Source organism: Lacerta agilis, chromosome 6, assembly GCF_009819535.1.
Source record: "Lacerta agilis isolate rLacAgi1 chromosome 6, rLacAgi1.pri, whole genome shotgun sequence".
NCBI lineage: Eukaryota > Metazoa > Chordata > Lepidosauria > Squamata > Lacertidae > Lacerta > Lacerta agilis.
In genome coordinates, this window is record NC_046317.1 from 12,991,669 (window position 1) to 13,016,198 (window position 24,530).

Genomic DNA, 24,530 nt, shown 5'->3' on the forward strand with positions numbered 1-24,530 from the left:
CTGTAGCTTTTTGTCCCACATAGAGATTTCTCAGAAGACGGATGAGGTGATCAGGCACTCCCATTTCTTTAAGAACTTGCCATAGATTGCTGTGGTTGACACAGTCAAAAGCTTTTGCGTAGTCAATGAAGCAGAAGTAAATGTTTTTCTGGAACTCTGTAGCTTTCTCCATAATCCAGCACATGTTTGCAATTTGGTCTCTGGTCCCTCTGCCCCTTCGAAATCCAGCTTGCACTTCTAGGAGTTGTCAGTCCACATATTGCTTAGGCCTGCCTTGTAGAATTTTAAGCATAACCTTGCTAGCGTGTGAAATGAGCACAATTGTGCGGTACTTGGAGCATCCTTTGGCACTGCCCTTCTTTGGGATTGGGATGTAGACTGATGTTCTCCAATCCTCTGTCCACTGCTGAATTTTCCAAACTTACTGGCATATTGAGTGTAGCACCTTAATAGCATCATGTTTTAAAATTTTAAATAGTTCAGCTGGAATATCATCATTAGGATGGGGTTAAGTTTTCTCCCTACTCCCATTAACTCAGTTATTAAGGCTCAATCCTCCTGCTCTTTCCTCCTGCCTCATTCTGAATTGCATTTCTTGGTCAACCTGGAGTCTTGATGGAGTTTTGTAAATCAGCTAACATTATAAACAATTTATATAGTGTTTAATGTGTACACTGTAAGTTGTCTTTACCATGTTTATTCCTCACCAGAACTTTGGTAGGCTGATTTCTTCTATTTTTGTGACAGAGAATGGATGCTGAAAGCGTCCAGGCTGATTGCTTTTTTGCCGAGCTTAAGTTTGTAATAGGTGGAAAATATAAACAGTATTTCTGGTGGTCGCTTTGGTCTTCAGAAAGTTCCTTTCTGTTTAGCATGTAAGGCAGCAGGTAGGAACCCCAATTACCAATTGTATTGGGGGTTTTGGGGGGGGGGGCTGTGAATCCTAAATTTGTGTGGGCCTCTGTTGGTCAGCCATTTTAGGTCAGGAGTCACCAATATGCATCTGTGTTCACACCTGTACTTGAAGAGGACTTCCCTGGCGCCTGCAGAATCTCCTCCCCTTACCGAAATAAGGCTTGAAAGAAGCATTCCATAGTAGCGAGTAGACAAAGTATGTACAGTACTTGGTTGTGGAGTGCATGGATTGCCCAGAGCAGTTTCTCAGTTTTGCAAATATGCCCACAAACCCCAAAAGCATGGCAAGCTCTGATGTAGAGTGGGCACTCGTGAAAATCCCTCCATTCCTGCTATGCATCTGTTGAGCAGCCTGTTTTTGGCATCTTCCCTGCCAGTTTTCCCCCCCCCCCTCTTCCTTGCATGGATTTCTGCTCTGTGAAGTTTGAATATTTTATCCTACTCAAGTCAGTTCTTGAAGAGCTTTCCTCTATGGATGACACATTCCCTTTTTAGTGCCCCTGTCTTCTGATTAAAGAGGAGCTAATGTTTTTTTTCTGCCTGCTCTCCTAACTGCTGGACAGAAAGGAACTTCAGAGCAAGTTTTCTAATGGCAGAGATGGACTTGAGCGAGTCTTACTAGGTAAGATGCTCCCTTCATATAAAGGTCACAACATCTTGGTAGATAAAATGAGGGACACTGAGCAGGGTCTCTCTGTTGTTGTTCAGTCGTGTCCGACTCTTCGTGACCCCATGGACCAGAGCACGCCAGGCACGCCTACCTTTCACTGCCTCCCGCAGTTTGGCCAAACTCATGCTAGTCGCTTCGAGAACACTGTCCAACCATCTCTCTAGTACATTTTAAACAGCACCGGGGGGGGGGGGGGGGTGTTACAGAGGCATGCTTAGTTATATGCAGGACCAAGGTTGCAAAGGGTTTTCCAGCATCTCTGATATGACCTGGACTACCAGTTAAATACGTTCCTACTGTAGGGGAGTCTCTCTGTAGCTTGAGCTGCTGCACTGTCTTTTAGGGCGGCCTTGTGAACAGAATAGCAGTAGAAATCTTAATTGCCCAAATTCTCAAAGGCTAAAATCCCAATGTAATGGTGGCCAGATTCTTTTTAATAAACACACACACACACACACACACACACACTTTAATGGGATCGTTTTCTAAACATAGCAAATCTGACCCCTGCTCTCCCTTCCTATCCACTTCTTCTTTCATAATAATGCTTCCACTATAATAGCTAATAAAAAGTTACATACCTTCATAAATACATATAATCTATCCTAGGTGTAAAGTAAATTAAAATTAGCTTGTATCATCCAAGTACTATTGTCAAAGGCCACCAGCCTTGCCATTCAAATTGAACTTTTTCTGAAAGTGCATCATGAAAGAGTCCTGTAGTTTGTATAGGCATTCCTCAGTATTACAGGGTGGTTGATCTTTCTACTACTGAATAACCAACCTAAATTGGATCTTTTTTTGTATAATTTCACATGATGTTCTTCTTGTTTAGTATCAAGCAGCAGGGCTGTGAAAAGATGACATTTTCATAGGAATTTTATGTCCTTTTTTTGAACCTCCCCCCCCAAAAAAAATCTGGATAACACAGCATGCATTGTCCACAGTCTTGAAAACAGATTTCTGTGTGTTGGACCTAAAGACTTGTTTGTCATGTGGGCACATTGGAGGTAGATACATGCAGTAGATACTGTGATATGAAGTACTTTGGATGCAGTGAAACATCTCATGAAATAGGTACCGGTACTACTTTTGCTGTAGTTAGCCACATTTCAGGAATACACAGTGGCAATAAAATCTCTTAGCACCTGCCACCAAGTAACATTATAATGCATTAAGAGATTTTGTTGCAGTCAGCAAAATCTCTGGGATTGCTTGGCTTGGTGATGATATGAAGGTGTTCATGAGCATTAGAATATTCCAAACATTGCATCTTCTGTAAGGGCAATTAAAGATTGCCTGGGAAAATTTCCCATGCTTACTCCAGTGGCAGAAACACTCCAGTGGCAGAAACACTAAGAGGAAGACAGAAAGGTGAAAGAAAAAAGAGAGGCATGGAGAATGGGTGAAGAAATGGCAGAATCAAAAGCTTCCCTGTTGTGGAGATTTACTTACAAAGAACAGATTTGTCTCCTCCATACCAGAAATAAGAAATTAGAAAAATTGGTTTGAGACGGTAGAAATGTGTCGTTCTGATTTTTGTTTATGAGCATAGCTCAAAACTAGCCTGCCTCATTGCTTAATTTGTATGCATAGAGGCACCCTGAAAGTACAGCTAAATGAAAAAGCAAATTGCAGATATATGCAACACATTGATTATATATGCACACAGTAATCTCATTACTGTAAAAACAAATAGACTGAGCTCTAATGAAATTGATAAAAGCTCTTTTTAAATATATTACAATATTGAACAGATAACTCTTTTGAATCACATTTAAAACAAATGCTTCCTTCCCTTTGCCTCATCTCTGGGCATGGAGGATACCTTTTGCAGCTGAAGGCCAAAAGCTGTTCTCATTTGGGGGTAGAAACAGTGCTGTTGTGTAATTTCCATTAGCTCTTAAAGGGCTTGCATGCAAACCCTTCAAACCTGGTCCATTGCTCTGGTTTTAGCAAAGAGGAATACCAAGGCATTTTGTGTTGGCAGGTTGAGGGATATATATCATTGTGGCATGCCTGCTTGTTCCAGAGCACTGCATACTTTCCTCAACCTGTATTGATAGGACAAAGCAGTGGCAACAGAGCTACAGAAAGCCACAATTCCAGGTTAGAGCATTATGTGGTAGGTTTAGCTTAATATCAAGGGGAGGGAATAGAAAAGGGAAGGTAAACATATTTTGAGAATCTGTGGTCATTATTTGATGGACCACTCACCAGCCTACCGTCTTCTTGTTAAACACTGTAATTAAAAAATGTTCAACTAAGCATATGGCATCTATAGCCGCAAATGATTTTGTGGTGGAGGAAATGAGTACCTGCAATTTGCTGGCATTTATTCTGCTACTTTAACTGCATTATAGAGGGGACATAAGAGACAGTTCTATCTTTTCATTCAGCTCCTCCCCCCACCATTCACCCCATCTGGGAGCTGTATTTGTAAGATAGAATGGTGAGTAACTATCTAAATGAACTATTTGAGAAGCATGCAATATATCTCCCTTACTTCCTTCTGCAAAGCATCAGCCTTCTTCCTTCTGTTTTTAAATACTTGATGTACATGTACTTAGGATAGTGTTCTGCTGCACAATTGAGCTACCTGTAAAATGTGTTGAATTGTGTGTGTGTGTTTTTTAAAAAAAGACAGTTAAATAACACTTGAGTATTCTAAACAGTCTCTTGCTGATCATCTGTCTTGCTTTACTAGAGCAATAGCATCTTTATACCAATGGTATTTCTTAATGGGCACTTTAATATAGATGAAAAGTCCAAGGATGGAGAACATGGCCAAACCATGGTTTGGTCCTTAATATCCAACTTGCTTCAGTGCTATGATTTGCTTTACATGTTTAGCAATAGCTTTGTTCCTGCTTGGGTGTTGCAAAGAGAAAGGAACTCTGACCCTATTCTAATGTTGGTACAAGACATTTTTTTGTGATTTAGGTGTTTGGGGCAGGGTTCACCTAATGAACAACATCAATGGAAGCCTTGCACATAGCCTTCCACTTGTGCAATGAGTTTTTCCTCCTTCTCCTCCCCACCTTGTGCCCCTGAAATTGGCTCTGAGGGGTTTGGGAGAATGCCCAGAACAGCGTGCAAAGGGAGGGGAGGGGACCTGCTGCATCTGGCGAGCTGATAAGCTCATGTACATGGAATTATTGTAACTATGCAATCTTAAGTTCCACCCATAGGGTTTTTTGTTTTTTTTAACTAACTGAGCTTTGTACAAACCATTTCCCTGTATTTGCACGAAGCTGATTTGCTGCAAGCCATGACCAGAAGTTCTAAATTTCCTACTCTCGTGTGAAGGGGAGGTGCAGCCCACAAGCCCAAGGCTCACTGCAGCAAATTCTCATCACGACAAACCATGACTGCTTTTGATGACTGCATATGCCCGGTTGCAGTCTTTCTGTACATTTGGCCATGGTTTAATTTTGCTAATAGTAAAGCATGGTTAAAAAAAAAAGCAAGTACAAGGAGAAATAAAAGTAAAATTAAAGCAGCTGAAAGTCTGCAGAATGATTTCTGATGATTATGGCTTTTAGTCAGCTGCCAAAGGCTATGTGGATAGTTCAGCTAGAGAGAACATACATTTTAGAACCTGTAAAACTTCATGACCTGTGTTCTACAACATTGCTAGTTTTATAGCTATTGCTGTGTTGTGAAGATGGTGGGAAAGAATTATGCACTTGGGGTGGGTCTAGCGCAGCTGCATTGGGATCATCTTAGTAATTGGAGACAAAAGCATACCTGTTGTAGGTTCATTGACCTATGTCCAGTTGCCATTTCCCAGTTTGTTTGCATTCTTAAAGCCTTGGATAAAATATTGGAAAGCAGCAGAGGAGGAATTACATTCAATACTTAATGGAGCCAGTGCTATGGTTGAAAGCTCAGGAATGGGTCATTGACTTTCTCTCTGTGTGTGCAAGTCCTCCCCCTTTCCAGAAGCATATTATTCCAAATATAAAACTTTTGCTGCAATTAAGGGGTACCTCATTATTGACCTAAAATGTGATTAGGCTGACCAGGTTCCTTCTAAGTTAGGGCTTACTAGACATATTCAAAGTCTGATTAGCCTTAACTATGTTGATTGATTGAATGATTGGGTTTCTTTTTTATTAAAATGTGTGTAGGCCGTCTCTTGGCCATGAGTATAGAAAAATGCATTAAAACAAATGTTAAAAGAACAAGTTAAATAAATAATCACAGCAATAAGAGCTCAAAAAGAGTAGAAACCAGCTGTACCCCTCCAAATATTGTAAACTATCAAATGCTGAGCAGAAATTACTTTACCACCTGCTGAAAACTGGTGAAGGGGCTAATCTAGCTACCCCAGGCAGCGGGTTCCATAAATAGGCTACTGCCACTAAAAAGGCATGTTCCATGTTCTCACCAACCTACCCTCTTTTCATTGGTGGTACAACAGGGCCCCAGAAGAAGATTGAATATTAATGGACCGGTTCCCTGCTCATATAACTTTAGTGCTTTACTTCTTTACTTTACTGTAGCTAGTAATTTCCCTTTTCTGCACAGTGTAGGGTAACTTTTTGATTCCGAAGAGGAAAGCTGTAGGAAAGGCAGGCAACACCTTAGCTATGTTCAGTTCCATTATGCATGCCTAGGTCCACAGAGGCCTTTGAGTATTTATTTATTGATAAACTCCAGTTTCCAGGAAGAACTGCACTTGTGGTGAGTTTTCCTTTCCTTAATATAGGACTAATCCTTCCATGGTTAGCTGAGTACAAAGATTGCCTCAGTTGTAAGGAAGATGAGTAGTCTGAATCTTCCAGGCACAGTGGTCTAGTGGATTATCTCAAACGGCATCTAGACAACAATTATTGGGGGTGTCTGTTTCAGTATAGCAGAAAATTATATCCCAGCTATTGAGGTTAATTGTATGAGTAACGCCAGAGAATTCCTCTAGTAGGTGCAAACCTATTCCTGATTTATAACTGATAAGCAGTTCCTGCCCTTATGTATCACTATTGATTTTTCCATTTACATTTTAATGCTTGCTAATGTGACCGCAGTTACAGTTTTATTCATGGTAACGTCTAATTTTATTTTAAGGCAAGTCTGTATTTGTTGTGGGTATGCCTTCATGCATGCTTGTTTATAAGGCTGACTGATTTTGTCTACCTTACAGTGTACTGAATGAAGCTGTATATTAGCAGCATTTGTGCATAAAGGGGTTTTAGGAGGCAATTACTGGTAGTGGTAGAACATATAACCAGCAGAAAACAGGAGCACTTGAATCTATTTTGTACTGTGTAAGTCCAGCAGTTCCATCTTGCCCTTACTAATCTGACATAGGCTCTGTGGTCTCTGGCAGAGAGGTCTTTCTCAGGTCTGCTACTTGAAATGCTTTGCAGAGATATCAAGGATTGAATCAGAGATCTTCTGCATGCAAGGCTTCCTATTGCACCTTCACTAAGTGTATTCTCTCAGATAAATCACACACACATGTACACACACAAATCCTATATCAAGTTTCTTTGACAAGTCACTGTTTTAGTTCCTTACCTATACAGTCATACCATGGGTTACGATAGCTGCGGGTTGCGTTCGGCACTGGTTACAAACGTGCCGAACCCGGAAGTACCGGAACGGGTTACTTCCGGGTTCAGCGCATGCGCAAAAGCGTCGAATCGCTTTGTGCACATGCGCAGATTCGGCGCTTCATGTTACATGTTGCGAACGGGGCTCTGGAACAGATCCCTTTCACAAACACAGGTACCACTGTATTTAGATGTTGAAGCCATATCTCCCAGTGATGCTTTCAATATGTAAATGACACATACCGGTATTATGTTCCATTCTGATTTTTTTTTGTTAGCACTTTATTTTATTGAGATTAAAAAGCAAAATAGTTTCTTTACGAAGAAAAGCAAACAATCCCGCAGCCTTTTATAAATTATGCCCATGAGGCAACTTTCATGTTTATTTACCTTGCATAATGGAGAGGTCAGTAAGCTATGCTGATATCCTCTCCTCTCCAGTCAGGTTTAGTTCCCTGCAAATGATGATGTGTAGACATTACGATAACCAGATCCTTCATTTGCATCTTGCAACCACAGAATGCTTGTACTAAAGCGCTAGTTTATTTTAGCATTGCGCTGTTAAAGTCTGTTAAGGTCAAAATGTCCTTTATTTGTCACAGCTGGTAGCCATCTAAAACCTGCGCCTTCAAGAAATACAGACAAAACCTTAAGTTGAATTTTCTTCCATGTTCACTGAGCTGTAAAAATAGCAATGGGCACCAGTATGGTGTATCTTGTTGAATATGTGGGATAAATTTTCTGTCCTCTTAATTTGGGTTTACATAAGCAGACATGTTCATCCAATAAATGCATGGCTAGGGATTACTTTGAACAGTTACTGATGCATGGATTTAAGGAAGAGTAACAAAGTTAAATGCACTAGCATCCATATAGCTGGAAAATGTAATGCCTCAGTCTAGATAAAGGGCATCCTGAGCTGCTGTAGTTACTATCTGTAGTATCTCTTTACATATGGCAATAGGCTGCATGTTGCTCTTGAGCTGGCTAGAATTCAAAGGGTATATATATATTTCTAACTTTCATGGTTACAAAGACATTGTGTAGAACAGTGATAGGGGAAATGATAATGGAATGAAAAGACCAGTAAAAAACAAATCAATTCATTATTTGTGGGTTTGAGGGTAACTTACCGTAACCTTATAGTCCCTGCTCAGTTGAAATCTACATATAGCATTGGAAAGTTAAATGCAACTCTGAGAATCTAAGACTTAGATCTGTGGGGCCTTTCCACAGCACCCTAAGTACTAAACAAAATACAGGTGCCTGATTTAATCTGGAGTAGAAATGCAAATAAATTAGTAGAAGGACCCCGTGTTACTGTGGTTATTCCAATTGGTTCAGCGTTCTTTAATGTGGAGAAATCTGAGATACAGTACCATTTGGAAGACCATTCTACTTCACATAAAATGTTACTGTCTCCTGAATTTTGTTTATATAACCAGTTTTACCCCATTAAGAGTGGTTCATAACTGATGGAACTTAGCTAACGTCTTTTGTTTTGCCACCTGGCTACTCTAAAGTTGGCATATGAAATTACTTACAAGAGTGTTCTTATTTCATAGAGACGGAAGGTTTCAAGATTGACACCATGGGCACCTACCACGGAATGACTTTGAAGTCTGTAACAGTAAGTTTGAAATTTTATCTATTTACTGTTTATAGAAATGGTCGGAAGGGATCATATAGACTTCCTTCCTATAAGCTTCCTTCCCTGAGAGGAGACTATGTTGCATGGCAGGAAAAAAGGCTTATTCCTAGGCAGCATCACATGTGTTTATGTTGACTGCCTCCTCCTTGAATGTAGGTGAAGACTGTAGATATTTCAGATCCCCCCCCCCAACAGAAGCTAGAAGCTATAACAATATGATTTTGATATGTACTCTGTCCTACTTCAAAGGTCAAAGTTTAATCATTTCAGTTTTGTATAAAAGGGGAGGAAGAGCACGACTTCCAAGCATCTCGATAGTACATTTTCATGCAGATAGTTTTTCAAACAGCTGAATGCGGAGCATCTTTAAAATGGAGTTTCATCCTGTGCTTGTCTTAAATTGTCTGCTTTTATGCAAGTGGATTGAGCGCTCGCAAACAAATGCTGTTTTGATCTGCCTGCAAGTAGGACAGATGCTACAGAACTAGTATAGAAGCCTCATTAAAGACTTTTGCCATCTGTATGCCTATATAAATCTGATGAATAGATGGCACTAAACTGTCTCAAAAATCTGTGCACCTACTTCTAGTTTGCTCTCCTAATTTGAACATAAAATAATGCCTGGAATGTAAACGTCTCAAAGCCAATTAGAGCTAACTTGTTTAAACTTTCCTTCTATCTAATAAAATTGTTCCTTTAAGTTTTTACTATCACTTTTCAGTCTTTAAATGTGTTGGTCTCTGGTTCAATCTGTAGACTTGCCTTAAAGCAAGTATTTGTTTGGAGGCTAAATATGCATATTGCGAGGAATACCAATAGAAGCATTCATAGGTGTCACTAATAAGCAGAAGGCTTACTATGACAGCCATTGCTGCCCTTTGATCCACCAGAGGTGTCCACTAACATTAGAGGATGGGGTGTGCTTTTCTCAGATTTCCTGCCGTTGCCCCTATGCCACCCTTCAAGTTGCCTGTTTTTCACCAGGGTATCAGTACACTTTCAGGACCCTTCTGCAAGTAAGAAACAGCAACATTCTAGGGATGTAGATTGTTTTGATGCATTCATATAATCATTGAGCCCATGGGTTGCTGCAAAGGTCATAGAACTCCATTTCTTAACCATCGCTGCATATTATATATGTCATTCGGATAATTCCAGTTTCCTTACCCACCATGCAAATAAGTCTCCAGAACTTGCTGGCCTTCCAATTTGTTTACTAATCCACCTACCCATGCAAGGCTCTGTTATACTTCTGTTTGTCAAATATAGTAGAAAAAGAAACACTTTATAAAGCTTCTCTGTCTGTTTGGCCACAAGGGAATTCTTTCTTTTTCTTTTTCTTTTTTGAGCAAAGGCATATTTACAAACTATTCTAAGCTGTTTTATATAGTGTGTTTGCAGCCAAAGTCAAATGTGATGATCTGAGTCACACAACAAACTGAATTCATGTTCCCTAAGTGTCGCCCTTTCCCAAGTCTTTAATGCCAAACAAGCATCACATGAGGATACTGTTAATTTTGCTGTAACTCGCAGATTCTGTTAAAGGAGAGGGATGTCCCAGTGTGAACACGTTATCCTAGTGCAGGAAAGGGATGAAGGAAGGCCATAGGTTGAGACCAGCTTTTCTTCCACAAACCTAAATGGAGCAAATTGTCTCAACTAGGAGAAAAGGTTGTGGTGCATTGTGTTCATCACTGGAGAGCAGTTTGGCACACAACTGAACCCGTGAAGGAATGAATATCAATTTACCATTGGTAGCAATGGCTGCAGTATTCTGGTGTTCCTCTCTTTAAAGCAGCATTTTTTTAAAACTTTCCTATGGACCTCCTTCCCTTAGTTTGCCATGTTGTTCCACTCCTGATTTAATTTTTTATACGTTTATGTGAAAATTGGAATGCTCTTAGTTTAGGCAGTTGGAAGATGAAGGCAAGATGGGTTATCATTAACTCGAGCTTCAAATTCATTATAATGAAGAATTTTCTAACACTTTCATAAAAGTAAGTGTCTGCATTTCATCTGCTGCCTTGTTAACAATGGTGAGCTCATGGGGAACTCTTTAGAACTTCGACAGAACAGATGGTGAAGGGCTTTTCTGAAGTAACGTCAATGAAGATTTTCTTGTTTGTTGCTGGAATAGTTCTTAATTAGCATCCTTAGTTGATACAGAATGAATGGGAATTTTAAATTCTTTTTTGTTGCTGAATGGCAACTTGCATTGTTTTTGGAAGTTGTTAGACATGCATTTCTCCTTCCATGTTTGGTCCTCTTAGTTTCCTCTATTTCTTTATTTCCTGAAGAATCTCATTTGTGGTTGTGGAGAACACAGTACATTTCAAATGCTAGGCAATCTTGTGCAATCTTTATTCTGTAATGCTGTCTAAAGTGATGTCTTATTCCTCATATCTCATCTTTTTGTAGCTTTAACTTCTATTGATTCAAATATAGAATAGCTGTTCATTTGCTTTGGAGTGGTTTTTTTTTTTTTTAAGTTGAGAAAACTATGATGTTTCACAGAACATGGAAGTCATTTTGAACATAGGTTTTCTCCATGCTGCATGGGAACAAAAGATTTATTTTTGACATTGATTTCTATTTCTAGTTAATCCTGACAAAAGTGCCCTAGGTTGGGCCACATATTTGCTTTCTTATAGATAAGAAATGTAAGTAAGAGAAATAAGCGAGTCCAGGGACCATGTAGTAAATGTGTGACTAATTCTTGGGCCATGAAACTGGGTCTCCCAAGACCTATTCTGGCACATGAGAGAATAAATTTGATGCATTTGACATTTTTTCTATTTTGTGTTCCAAATAGCATCTCCATCTCTCCCTCTCTCTCTCTCTCTCTCTCTCTCTCTCTCTCTCTCTCTCTCTTTCTGACATGTGACTATATTGGGTTGCCTTGAAGATAGAAGTTCCAAGATGGGGCACCCAGTGACATCTAGCTGTAGCTTAATAAGAGCTTCTTGACCTTAACTGCTTGACCTTTGCAATCCTTAATGAAAAGGAATTCTTAAAAAAAGAAAAAGATTCAGATAATTTTCAAATGATCTAATTTAGCATGTTTATTTAGTAAGCTGGTTTACATGCTATATAAATATTGTAACAGTTTATTCAGTAACCAAAAATAGATGAAATGAAAACAATTCAACAAAGCACAGTTAGTGGATTTTAAATTACAGCAAATTTAAAGGTTAACTTGGAAATTATTCTTTCATCATTTATTGTAAATATTATAAGATGTGACAACTCCAGAGCATACACTTCCCTTAAATTATTTAGATTTTAAGGTGCAAACAGATTGATGATATGGATAGCTCAATAAAGAAGTTGACCCAGTGTGCAGCAGCTGGAGGGGGGGGGAACAAATGCTTTTGTTGATCAGTAGGAAAAGGGACTGAAAATAAAATTACAAATATTATAATACCATTATAAAAATGATAATGTGGCCAGATTTGGAGTACAGCGTACAGTTCGGGTCACCTCACGTCAAAAAATGACATTGTAGAATTGTAAAAGGCTAAAAAAGAGCATCCAGAATTATCAATGATCAAAGGGATGGAGCAACTCCCCTATGAAGGTAGGTCGCAAAATTTGGTGCTTTTCAGTTAAGAGAAAAGGCGAGGAAGAGGAAACATGATGGAATTATGTAACAATGTGCATGCTGTGGACAAAGGAAAGTTTAATGTTTGCATATTCAGGACAGACAAAACGACAGCAACACTTCACACAGCACATAGTATGAATTATGCAATTCACTCGCACAAGAGTGGCTTTAAAAGAGGAATAGACAAATTAATGGAGGGTAAGGCTTTTTTCTACCCCCAGTTGGAGGCAATATGCTTTGGAAATACCTGTTCCAGGAATCACAGATGGCGAAAGTGCTGCACTCAGGCTCTGTTTGCGGGTTTCCCACAGGCATCTTCTGGTTGGTTACTGTGAGAGCAGAGTATTGGACTACAGGTGGTGACCATTTTGTGTGTGGTCCTGTTAGCTAGGGATGATGGGAGTTGTAGTCCCAAAACATCTGGAGGGCTGAGTTTGCCTATGCCTGGTCCAATTGATGTGCAGCCACGATGCACACATCATTTTCAGCCCCGGAAGGGGGCGGAATGGGCTTATGTGCGACTGCTGGTGCACACATTGACCCAGAACACAACTCCGGCGCAAACGGGGAGTTGCCTGGGTCTTTCGTCTGACCCAGCAAGGCTCTTCTTAAGATCTTGCGAGAGAATTGATCCAGATGCCAGCTAACTGGGAACTCCTCTCAATGGATTGTATGAGTAACCTGGGGGAAGGTAGATATGATTACAGAACACTCTCCAATCTTTTCAAAGTTATTTTGCAAGAAGAAGGATAGAACTATCCTGAGGTGATACTCGGTACAAAGGTGAGCAGTAATGTGTTTCAGCCACACTCACCCTCCATGTGGTAATGCAACAGTAAGGTCATTAGAAATATCGACCAATTAATACTCATTGACCATAGGCTTTGTTGAGTTTGAGGCTGATATATCTGGGCAGCCTATCAGCAGCATACAAATTCTAGCTGGGGAAACTTGCAAAGCATGCTTCGATAAACCCAGGGAAAAATTAGCATGTATTTTATGTTTAATTTTAAAAAAATGTTAGGCTGCTTTATTAATATCAGTGGTACATATGCTGCCATAAATTATTTTGAAGAAGGCAAGGCATTACAGTAAATAAAGCCTTCTGACAGTTTATCTCTAAAACAAAGCACAACTGACAGATTTTGGACATAACAATCCTTTCATCTCTTCATGAGTGTGTTACATAGGTCCACTCCCCCCTTTTCACCCCCTTTTATGGGCAGAATTTTGTAAATTCCGGAGATGACGTTGTAGTTTTACAACACCTTTTGTCCTCTGCAAATATCCTGCTTCTTTGTTAAGCTGCATAAAGCTGTTGTAGATAAACCATTCCATCTAATAGTGAACTCAGGTAGTGAGTGCTGGCTGAATTATAGCCAAAATGGGGCCAAGAAACAAGAGGGAAGTACTATCATATTTAGGGAAACCCAGGATTTTTCAAGGGTGAATTTTAAAAAATAAATCAAGGGGTGGAAAGCAATAAAAATAGTCTGAAGAACCTTAGTAACCAGGAATGCTGAGTATCAGGTGGGAAAAGAATGGAAAACTGGAGGGAGAAGGCAAGGGAAATAGCCTGTTCAAAGCTGGTATAGTTAGCAGGCTGGAACATTGAATATGAGCCCTGTGCACTGCATCATGTTATTGTGGCTTCCACTTTTGCATAACTAAAAACAGAAAAAATAGCCCTACTTTTGAGTTGAAGTGATGGTCTGGAAAAGGTGTAGGACTGTAGCTGAAACTTGGATACAAGTTTCATGTGTAACCAGTCTTTTCTCTTTTTTCCTTGAGGAAGCAAGCAGATATCGAAAAAGCAAGCACGCTGTTAAAATTGCTTCCACCTCTCTGTTTTGAAATAGTTACTCAAGCCACCAATCTGTATGCTCAGCACTTGCTGTTATTTATTATTCAGTCTAAATGCTGAAGAGTTCACGCCAATGCATAATTTAAGGTCTCTTTTACAGAGTTTCAAAATGCAAAATAATGTTTAAGGTGTCTAGTTACTGTTCTTTGTTTTGATGCCATTGGGCCATGCAGCACAATACTACTAAATTGCAAAAAAATCATTTTGCAGGTAAGCTGATCGAAGTTACTGTGGGCAGATTGTTGTGGTCAATATTTTCAGAAATATCTGAGGTGAAAACACCAACAGTGTGCTGTGGCACAAATATAAAGGTTCCAGATATAACACCAAGCCATTTTAAATGTTTTAACCATTTTAAAATATTCTTAATGGATGGTATTCAGCTAGATGTACTTAATATTGTGAACATTTCAAATTTTTATTTTTATTGAAGTACGTTGCTGCTTTGTTTGCTAGATTCCTTTGGGAGGAAAAGCAGAATTTAGTAGTTCATGCCACTTGGTGTGCTTTTAGCAACAGGTAGGTAGCCATGTTGGTCTGCCATAGTCAAAACAAAATAAAAAAATAAAAAAAATCCTTCCAGTAGCACCTTAGAGACCAACTAAGTTTTTTCTTGGTATGAGCTTTCGTGTGCATGCACACTTCTTCAGATATCTGAAGTCTCATTACCTGTTCCAAGACAACTTCAAATATTTTGCCCCTTTCTTTCAGAAATGTCCCACGATGCAAAGCATTTAAAGGGAATTTCTGAAAGAATGGAGAAGGAATTTGACTCCTTCCTTCCCTCCCTCCCATTTTGCTATGTCATTCATCCCTTTGCAGATGTTCACATGGTCTTTGCTACTCATTCATTCAGTTTAGAGAGGTTCTTTTGGAGCCCTTCACAATCTCTCTTTGTTTTAATGACCCTGAGCAATATAGTATTGTCAGCCAACTTGGCTACCTCACTGGTCACCCCGAAATCTAGTTCATTCATGAACATGTTCAAAAGCGCAGGTCCCAACATGGATCTTTGTGGGAGTTGACTTTTTACATCTTTCTCTTCAGAGAACTCTTCATTTATTCACCATCTGTTTCTTCCACTTAACCAACTCCTGATCTGCAAGAGAGGACCTCTCCTTTTATTCCATGACTTTTAAGCTTACTGAGGAGTCTTTTATGAGGTACCTTGTTCAAAGCATTTTGAAAGCCCAGGTACAATAAGTCAGCTGGATCACTTCTATCTTATATGCTTGTTGACACTCAGATAACTCTCAAATAGGTTCATGAAACAGGATTTGCTCTTGCAAAAGCCATATGCTGGCTCTGCTTCAGGTAGCAGCCCTTGCAAGCTCAAGTAGCACAAGCAAGTAGCTCATCAGTCCTTCCTCAAATGCTCTCCTCTGGATACTAGTCTCCTGACACCTTGGACAGTGCACTGTATGCATCTCACAACCCAAGGCTGGTGGTCCAGCTCAGTGAGCAGACACAATATTTATTAACTGGCTGGGGCTTGGAGCAGGTCATTCATGCCCAGTCTGCTGCCACAGTGCCCCATTCTAGCACTGTTCAGCTTGCCTGCCTTGCAGGTACTTATAACAGCAAGGTTCTCCCTACATCAGTTATCAACACAAGGCTGGCCTCTGCAGAGAGTGCCCCACCAGAACGTATGAAACCTCACAAAGTTTTACATTACTAGTCTTTAAACAATTTAAATCCCATGTTAACAGCTTGCTCTACAACAGTGGACTGCTGGTGCCCTTGAGTTACTGAATCAGAGCAATTTTTAAGCCGTCTTTTCAGTTTGTTCCATGGCTCTTTTGATGTGAACATGGCTCTGATAGAGATTTCATATTGGAAATGGGGTATGTACATGACTTTGATTTAAATTCTAGGCAGGGAACAGAAGCACAATAAAAAAAGCTGAACCATTTTAGTGGAAAACATGTAACACTATAAGCAAACCTCCTTTCTCCTCCAGATGTTGAAATTTAGGTAACATTTATCCATTATGGTTCTGTCTGGGTAGTGTGGAGCCTGTATACGAAAGCTGCTTTTCATTCTTGCTGGGGAACTGTGAATTCATGTATTGTGTCTGTAATGGCCAAGGTTCGTAAAAAGTGTTTTGATTTCAGATTTATGCATTCTTCCCCCTCCCCCATTTCTGCTGCAGCAATGGATTCAGAAAATAAACCACTGCAGTCATTTCAGTATGAATGACAGAACAGGTTGTAAGGAGCAAATAAGAATGGAAAATGTGATGGTTTCATGTGTATTGTTCCTACCTAATGAGAAAACACTTTCTATAAGCCAATTTATAAGCCGCTAGTTATATTTAAGCTTTCTCTTACCTTGATTGTGATTCCTGACTTTAATGGAAATAAGAGACACCAGTTTTGTTTGTAACAACAGCCCCCACAATTAAATCATGGCTGAAAATAATGCTAGGCCTCTATGCATATTTGAAAGCAGATTGTGAAAGGTGGTTCACCATTTACTGAAGTGCCTGGATTCTTAAAAAAAAGTAGTTATAATAATTACACTGTTACTACTTTGCCTTTTAAACGGCAAGAAATGCAGAAGTTTTGGATTGAGCTGTAGGGTTTTGAAGATGCACATTGATAGATTCCTACTGAGATAATGGTGGATTATTTAAATAAGTATGTTGAAAATTATATACTGCTGTATATTTTTAAAGAGTTCAAAGTGGTGTCCAGAAAGAAAGCATACAACAAAAGCAATATAAGCAGTAATACATAGTAATATAAAATTCACAATAGTAATAGGTATTGTCGTCCTGAGCCGTTAATGGCTTTATAGGTCAAAACCAGCACTTCGGATTGGGCCCCAAAACTAATTGGCAGCCAGTGCAGTTGGGCCAGGATTGATGTAAAAATGTTCAAACAGTCTTGTCCCAGTGAGCAACCTGGCTGCCAAATCGTGCATCAGCTGAAGTTTCCAAACTGTCTTCAGAGACAGCCCTATGTATAATGTCTTGCAGTAATCTAGCCTAGAGCTTATCGGAGCATAAACAACAGATATTAAGCTATCTGTCCAGATACAGGCAGAGCTGGTCTACCAGCCAAAGCTGATAGAAGGCATTTCGCACCACTGAGGCCACCTGAGCCTCAAGTGACAGGAAAAGAACAAGCCACCTCCTATCCCCCTGGTCTAGGGAACCACCCCACTATCAGTGCTACATTCTTATCTGGATTTAGCTACAGTATGTCGGCTCTCATCCAGTCCATTACCAAGGCTAGACAATGATCCAGCACATCCACTGCTACACCTACAGATGCAGAGGAGGAGGAGAGCTGTGTGTCACCAGCATATTGCTGGCAACTACTGAAATCCCATTAAAATTGGCCTTTGTTAATTGGTCTGCTACCAGGTACACATATATTCCTAGAAAATGGGGTAAAGGTAAAATGGGGTAAAGGGACCCCTGACCATTAGGTCCAGTCACAGACGACTCTGGGGTTGCGGCGCTCATCTCACTTTACATGTGGCCAGCATGACTAAGCCGCTTCTGGCGAACCAGAGCAGCGCACGAAAACACTGTTTACCTTCCCACCGGAGCAGTAGGTACCTATTTATCTACTTGCACTTTGACGTGCTTTCGAACTGCTAGGTTGGCAGGAGCAGGGACCAAGCAACGGGAGCTCACTCCGTCGCGGGGATTCGAACAGCCGACCTTCTGATTGACAAGCCCTAGGCTCTGTGGTTTAACCCACAGCGCCACCTGCGTCCCTATAGAAAATGGGGTAGGGGTAGGCTTTTTTCTAAATATCCAGCATGATTGGTGATACCATGCTCATTTCATTCATGCCTGGATGTTCGTTTCTGTGCTTTTTCCCTTATGAAATGTTGCATTTGCCTATTGGTGCAGGAGTTCCTGTATGTTTTTACAGTTTACATTTTGAGGATCAACGCATGAACACTTTTTTCATTCATCGCTCTAGCCAAGACGTTTCTTGTTACCAAGAAGCTGTTTGAAAGATCTGGGAAAGTGTTGCCCTTATTTTGTGGTGCCTTTAATTGGAAGGCTTTAGGAGCCAACTGAAGCTATAAGCTGTGAGCCTTTTCTTTTCTGAGTTTAACGGGTTTCTATTTTAAAGGTTGCATAGTTGCTAAGTTGATAAGACTTAACTTCCACAGTAGCCTGAGGGGAATGGTTAATATGCAGCAATTTTGAGTTACAGATCAGTTAACTCCTAAAGTCAACTATGGCCCTACCATCATTCAGATAGTGTTATCGTAAAGCTGTCAGATTTTAAATACTTAGGAGAGAGCTCTTATAACTGTTGCCATGGTGATAGCATGAAGGCAACATGGTAGTTTCATCTATATCAGTGTTTAGCCAGATCCTTTTATAGTCATTTAGCTGTGAAAGGATGGTACCATTCTGCAGTCAGGTTACATCTCTTTAAGCTGCGCCACAATAAATTGGGGCAGCAATTAACATTACCCCCTGCAAATGAAAATGTACTTCAACATTAGGTATGTCGGGTGTAGTGTGTTCTTGCCTCTCTTTTAGTTTGGTATTCATTGAATGATTTTCTATGTAGATTTGCTTTGAAATTATCCATTCACCTGCTATTATGCTTTCATGTCAGTTTCCTTCTCTAGTATTACCTCTGCTCAGGGTATTGCTAAGTGTGCCTGCAATCAGGGAAATTGCAAAGCGATTTGAGACTTTGACATGGAAATGGACTTCCACCCCTTTCTGTGCTTCTTTATGCCCCCTTACCTGATTTGGGCAAACACAGAGACCTATCAAAATATAAATGTCAAGAAATCATGTTATTTTACCCTGTTAGTTTAACCCATCATAGACCACAGTTCTATAGTCCATTAATTTCCTTAGACAGAGTGCTTCACTAACTTTATAGTTACATTCACAACACCAGTGAATCAGAGCATCATTCCCCTTTTTACAACGAACATGTGGATTAGGTTGCACTTGGAGCACTACTCAGAGTGCTCTACTTCACTGGTTTTCATAGTTTAATAATTGGTTTAAAAATACATGTGACATTGGCTTTTATGTGCCATTCTAAATTTGGGCAGAGTTTTTTGTAATATTATTACAGACTTAACCCTTAGTCTTGTGAAAAACACCACAGAAAAAATAGACAGGTGTAGGATGCTGCCTTAAGTGGATTGGTCTGTCTTTACCCAGTATGGTCAATTAATGCTGACAGTGCCTCTTCAAGGTCTCAGACAGAAGTCTTTTTCAGCCCTGCTACTTATTTTCTGGTTTTTTAAAGGGATTATACTTGTGATTGCAATTTTCCGTGTGTAAGACTGAAGTATGGCTCAGAGACATTTTAATTTTGACTTACTCAGGAAAGGTATCACAGTCCTCCAACCTATGCATGTACTTGTTTTACTGGTTGTGTTAGTCAGCTAACTTGATAAGTTTAGCTAGGCGGTTTGAAACTATGGGCTAGAACATCATAAGTTTTGGCGATCTTCCTTGAATAATTGGAGCATTAATGCATGCCAAGTACAATATGGCCTATGTTATATAAAGAAGCCTTGGTTCTGGCCATAATAGAGCTTCAGCAGATAGATCTTGGATTATGTAATTTTATATAAGCATCAAGTATTCTACATTAGGTGGTGGGAGTATATTCTGTGAAGAAGATTTGGTTCTTTGTTCTCCATTCGCTCTGGCCAGTGGCCTCATTTATTTTCCTGCTGCCCACTTTTTGTCTCTACTGCCTATTTACCCACCTCTTGCCCTATGTACAACCTCTGTATTTGTTTTAGCTCCTTGTTGACCGTTGGTGCCTGTGTTTTAAATCCTGCCAAACTTTTCTATCTCTGCCTCTTCTCTTAACCATTACTATTTCCCCAAATCCTTCTGTTGCTTGTTATTCCTGTTGGATGCCATGTTTCCTTATAATATTGTGAATGCATGATGGTTGGCAGCCATTCAGCACAGCAGGACAATGGGAAAGATTTCTGTTTGGGGGGCAGCAGGTCAGAGCTTGACCTCATTCAAAATACAGTAAGCAAAATTGTCCTAGTGTATCCAATACAAAAGGAGTGCAATGGACTAAGTCTACCAATCCATTTTACATCTCTCTCGCTCGCTCTTTCTGTGTAATAATTTGGTGTGTGCACATTTTATTAGACTTAAGTTTGTTTATTAAGATTTATCTCTCATCCCATATATCTAGGGTCTTTTAAAGCCACTTTTGTGTGGGCATTAAAATTCAAGAATAATAAATAATAAGAATAAGAATAAATAATAAATTGAAGCTAGCTTGCTATTTGAACTTGGTGCCATGTAGAGGATATCCTTAGCTGACTTACAGTACAGCACACATTAATATTAGATATTCCTCTATAATGGACATCCTAGACTACCCATACCAGAGTGACATGGCCTGCTGGTCTTTGTTACTTCTGTTTTCTATGGATTCAGTTTCAGTGAGCCCACCCACCTCCAGATAGCTATCATGTCCTCTGAGTTGGTAATGACTTGGATGAAAAAGACAAGAACAACTACCAGTATGTCATTGGCATTCTGGTAGCCTAATACCAAGAACAAGCTTAGTTGGTCTCTAAGGTGCTACTGGAAGGATTTTTTTTTATTTTTTATTTTTGTTTTAAGTATGACTGTTACTCTTAAGGTTGCTCATCATAGTCAGTTGTTCGTTGCAATACATAACTCGCAAAACAATCTGTAGTCTAATAAGAATTAGAAAGTTAAAAACCAGTATTAAAACCAGGGGAAATTTAAGGTTTATAATGCAAGCCTTTTTGTTGAAAGGAGAAGAATTTTGTAGATGCTGAAATATTAAAGTTTAATCTAAAACGTTGTGGAACACTTCAAAAATGTACTTATTTCAAATGGCATATACTAACCCAGTTTTTCTATTTAAAAAATCAGGCCTCCTCAAACATAGTAATGTATGTTCCTTCCAGTGTACATCCCAGATGGGATTGTGTAATCTTTTGAAGGCCTCCAGATTCTGGTTGACCGTAAGCATGTTCTAAACAAACGCCAAGTTCATTTCTCAGAGATAGAATAGCCAGTTGTCATATGTCATGGATTGCTGGGCCTAATAAGGGCAACTGAATTATCTTGAAATGGTGTCCAGCAGCAAGGCAGAATAGAAGTTTGGTTTGTTTGGCTTAGTGTATAGACATTGTAAATAAAATACAGCCTAAATAGAGTGCATTGGGAGAATCCATGCTTAAAATGGTGGCATGGATGAGTGCAAAGTCCATTCACCGAACTGATTCACACAACAATGTGCTTTTTATTGTTTTTTTTAAAAAAAGAGGTTTCCCCCTTCAGTTTACAAACAAGTTGAAAATACAACAGTGGATGTCTTTAAAAGCAGGTTATACAAATACATGGAGGGTATGGCTATTCAATGGCTATTAACCATGATTGTTGTGTACTGCCCTCCAGTATTGGCCATCATACGCCTCTGAATACCAGTTACAGCACAAGTGAGTAGAGTGCTCCTCTCCTGCTTTTAAGCTTCCATGGGCATCTGATTGGCCACTGTGAGAACAGGATGCTAGACTAGATGAGCCTTTGGCCTGATCCAGCAGATCTCTTGCTTTTTGAACAGCAAAATCTAGAGAACAAAGGAAGGTGGAAGAAAAGGCAAAGAAGTAGAAACTGACTGTGTGTTTATGAGTGTGTGCATAGAGAGAGAACTGAAGTTTGATGCCTATCCCAGAAATACAGGAATGGCATACCAATTTCTTTGGGGTGGGGAGAAAAGATGACTAGATGACCACATACTTGCCTATGTGCTGCTTTTCCCACTAGGCCTGCCATTCATAAAAGAGATAAGTAATGTAGCTATTCAATCTATTGATGTATTGGTTTAGTTAATTTCAAAACTGCAATTGCACCACAAATTTAAGTTCATGTTTTAAAGAACATGCTCCTAGCTGTTAAAAATATGGCACGTGAAGGCAACATCTGTGTAAAGGCATTTGTTTAGATCCAGATTAAGTTAATGGAGTCTAGTTCCTGATGAAATTAAGATGGAAATTCAGTGGGACCTAAATGCAACTTAAACTGAGTCTAACCCATTGAAAACAGAAGAGAAATTTTCCAGTAACTGAGAAGAATGATTTTATACTTTTTCTTTATGTTTGTAAATATTCCAAAAGTCTTATCCTTTCTCCATTTCCTCTTAAATTTCCCCATTGCATTGTTTCACAATATTGCAACTTAGTTGTGACTTAGTGTGATTGTTTTGTTGAAAGAACTCTCTTGGGTTTAATAAGTTTTGATTGTTGCAACAAGTATATTCATTTGGTTTTCCACTATGTTTTATTAAGTACACTATTTTCATTTTGTGCAATTAGTTTTGCTTTCAGAAAATAGCCAAATGTAGCTTTGCTCACTGCGGAAATTGGGTTGTTGTGATTTGATCGCAATGGCCAACAGATGTAGGCTACCTATCCATTTTAAACAAAAACTGTCCACATGCTGCTTCCCCCCCCCCCCTTCGGTCTTCTAGCACATAGGTTCTCTTGTCTGAGAAACTTAAGCCATATCACACTTGTACAAATTAAATAATACCTTAAATTATTCCAGCCTATAGGATCTACTTTAGGTTTTAACTAGAATTCTGAGTTTCAACAACTGAAGCCAAGTATAAAATAGAGGTGTAGGCAGACATAGAAAAATAGAATTGTAGAGTTGGAAGGGACCACCAGAGTCATCTACCCAGTAGTCCAACTCTGCTAAGAATGAAGGACCAGAAAACCTTTGAGCACATGCCCAGCCCAAAACTAAAGGATCTGTACCAGAATTGAGCTCTCCAGTTCCTTCCATCCACTCCTGGTATCTCTTTCCACCACAACCACCACCTCACCAGTGTTCTTTTTTAAACCGTTTAGGAAGAGAGGGAACCTTTTAAATCCTTACTATTGTCAGACAGCTGAAACTTGGAAACCCTCGCTGATCTCCTGCAGATCACCTAGAGATCTGCCTTCTGCCCACCTTCTGTGGATTGTGAAGAAGGTGAATTTGGACTGGGTGTTGTTGCGGAAGGGAGGATTGTCAGTGAAGAAATCAATCGTAGTACCAAACTTTGCTCCCCGCAAAATCCAGATCTACATTGGTATAGTGACTATCAATGACTCCATTTTCAGATTTTGTTTTCAAAATCTCTGCAGCTCATTTTCTTATAGCGAGCTCATCATTCAGCCATCACAAGTGTTCAGTAAGAACCAATGAAGCAATTTTCTCTCAGGCCGGGCACAGAATCGTGATTTTTAATTTGTATGTGCCAGGTAATAAGAATTATACAGCCACATGTAGCTAGATTGATAGTGGGCAGAGAGACACTATTATACCATAGCAGAGTCCCCTGAGAAAAGCAATGGGCATATTCTAATTAATCAGAAGAGCTATGATATTATAAGTGCAACTTTTTCAATCCTTTCTGCCCTCTTTTGTCCTGTTGTGACAGCAGTCTTCTAGGAGGGTTGCATCCAGACTTCCTCTGAGTGGAGTTTCACATGAGTGGAGTTTCACACCTCAGACACCTCCACTGGATTTCCCCTTCCTTTGGGAATCCCCTGTACTGCATCAAAATCTCCAGGAAGTTGGGAAACACTTTGAAACACGGTTGGAGATGACATGAGGCTATAGAGAATAAATGAAAATCGCTGCCTGTTCCTCCAGCAGAAGTCTCCACTGCATTGGAGCCTTTTCTGTGACCAGAAGGAACACTTGCTTTCTGTGGGCAAAACCATATTTAGAGCCTCTTTTACGGTGGGGGAAGAGGGAGATCCAGAAAATTGTAAATGCATGTACAATGTAGTCCAGTCCTAGCATTCTACAAACTAGCTGGGCCTTTCTACCTATAGTCTAGCAAGGACACATAACTCTGTGATTGGATAATAACACAATATGCAGTTTGTGTACACACTACCATTTTATGTACGTACATTCCTGGGTCAGAACTAAGACTTAGAATTATATATAGGGCTAGGTAACAGCTTGTATTCAAGCCTTATCCTAGACTGAAAGTTTATGGCTTTTATCTTAACTCCCCTGCCCCATGATGAACAACTTTGTGCCTCTGAGAGTTATTCATATTAACCTAGGACTGTGGTAGATGGTGTTGATTTTATTTTAAAATGGCTTGTATTTTGTCCGCATTCTGTAGCATGTGTAATTAATTGCAGCGCAATGTAAAGAATTTGGGGGATATTTGCAATGAGTCGGGGGGACGTCAACCAAATATGGCACCAAATACCATATTTGTAGAATTCATTGGAATATCAAAGTTGGC

The 24,530-nt window shown here is 39.7% G+C and overlaps 1 protein-coding gene across 1 annotated transcript in view; it reads left to right on the forward strand.

Moving 5' to 3' along the window:
* CDC73 (cell division cycle 73) overlaps positions 1-24,530 on the forward strand; it is a 113,428-nt gene that overhangs the window by 42,661 nt on the left and 46,237 nt on the right. The window contains exon 10 of the mRNA XM_033151398.1: positions 8,709-8,773. Coding sequence (XP_033007289.1) covers positions 8,709-8,773 — 65 coding nt within the window. The remainder of the gene's footprint in view (positions 1-8,708; positions 8,774-24,530) is intronic.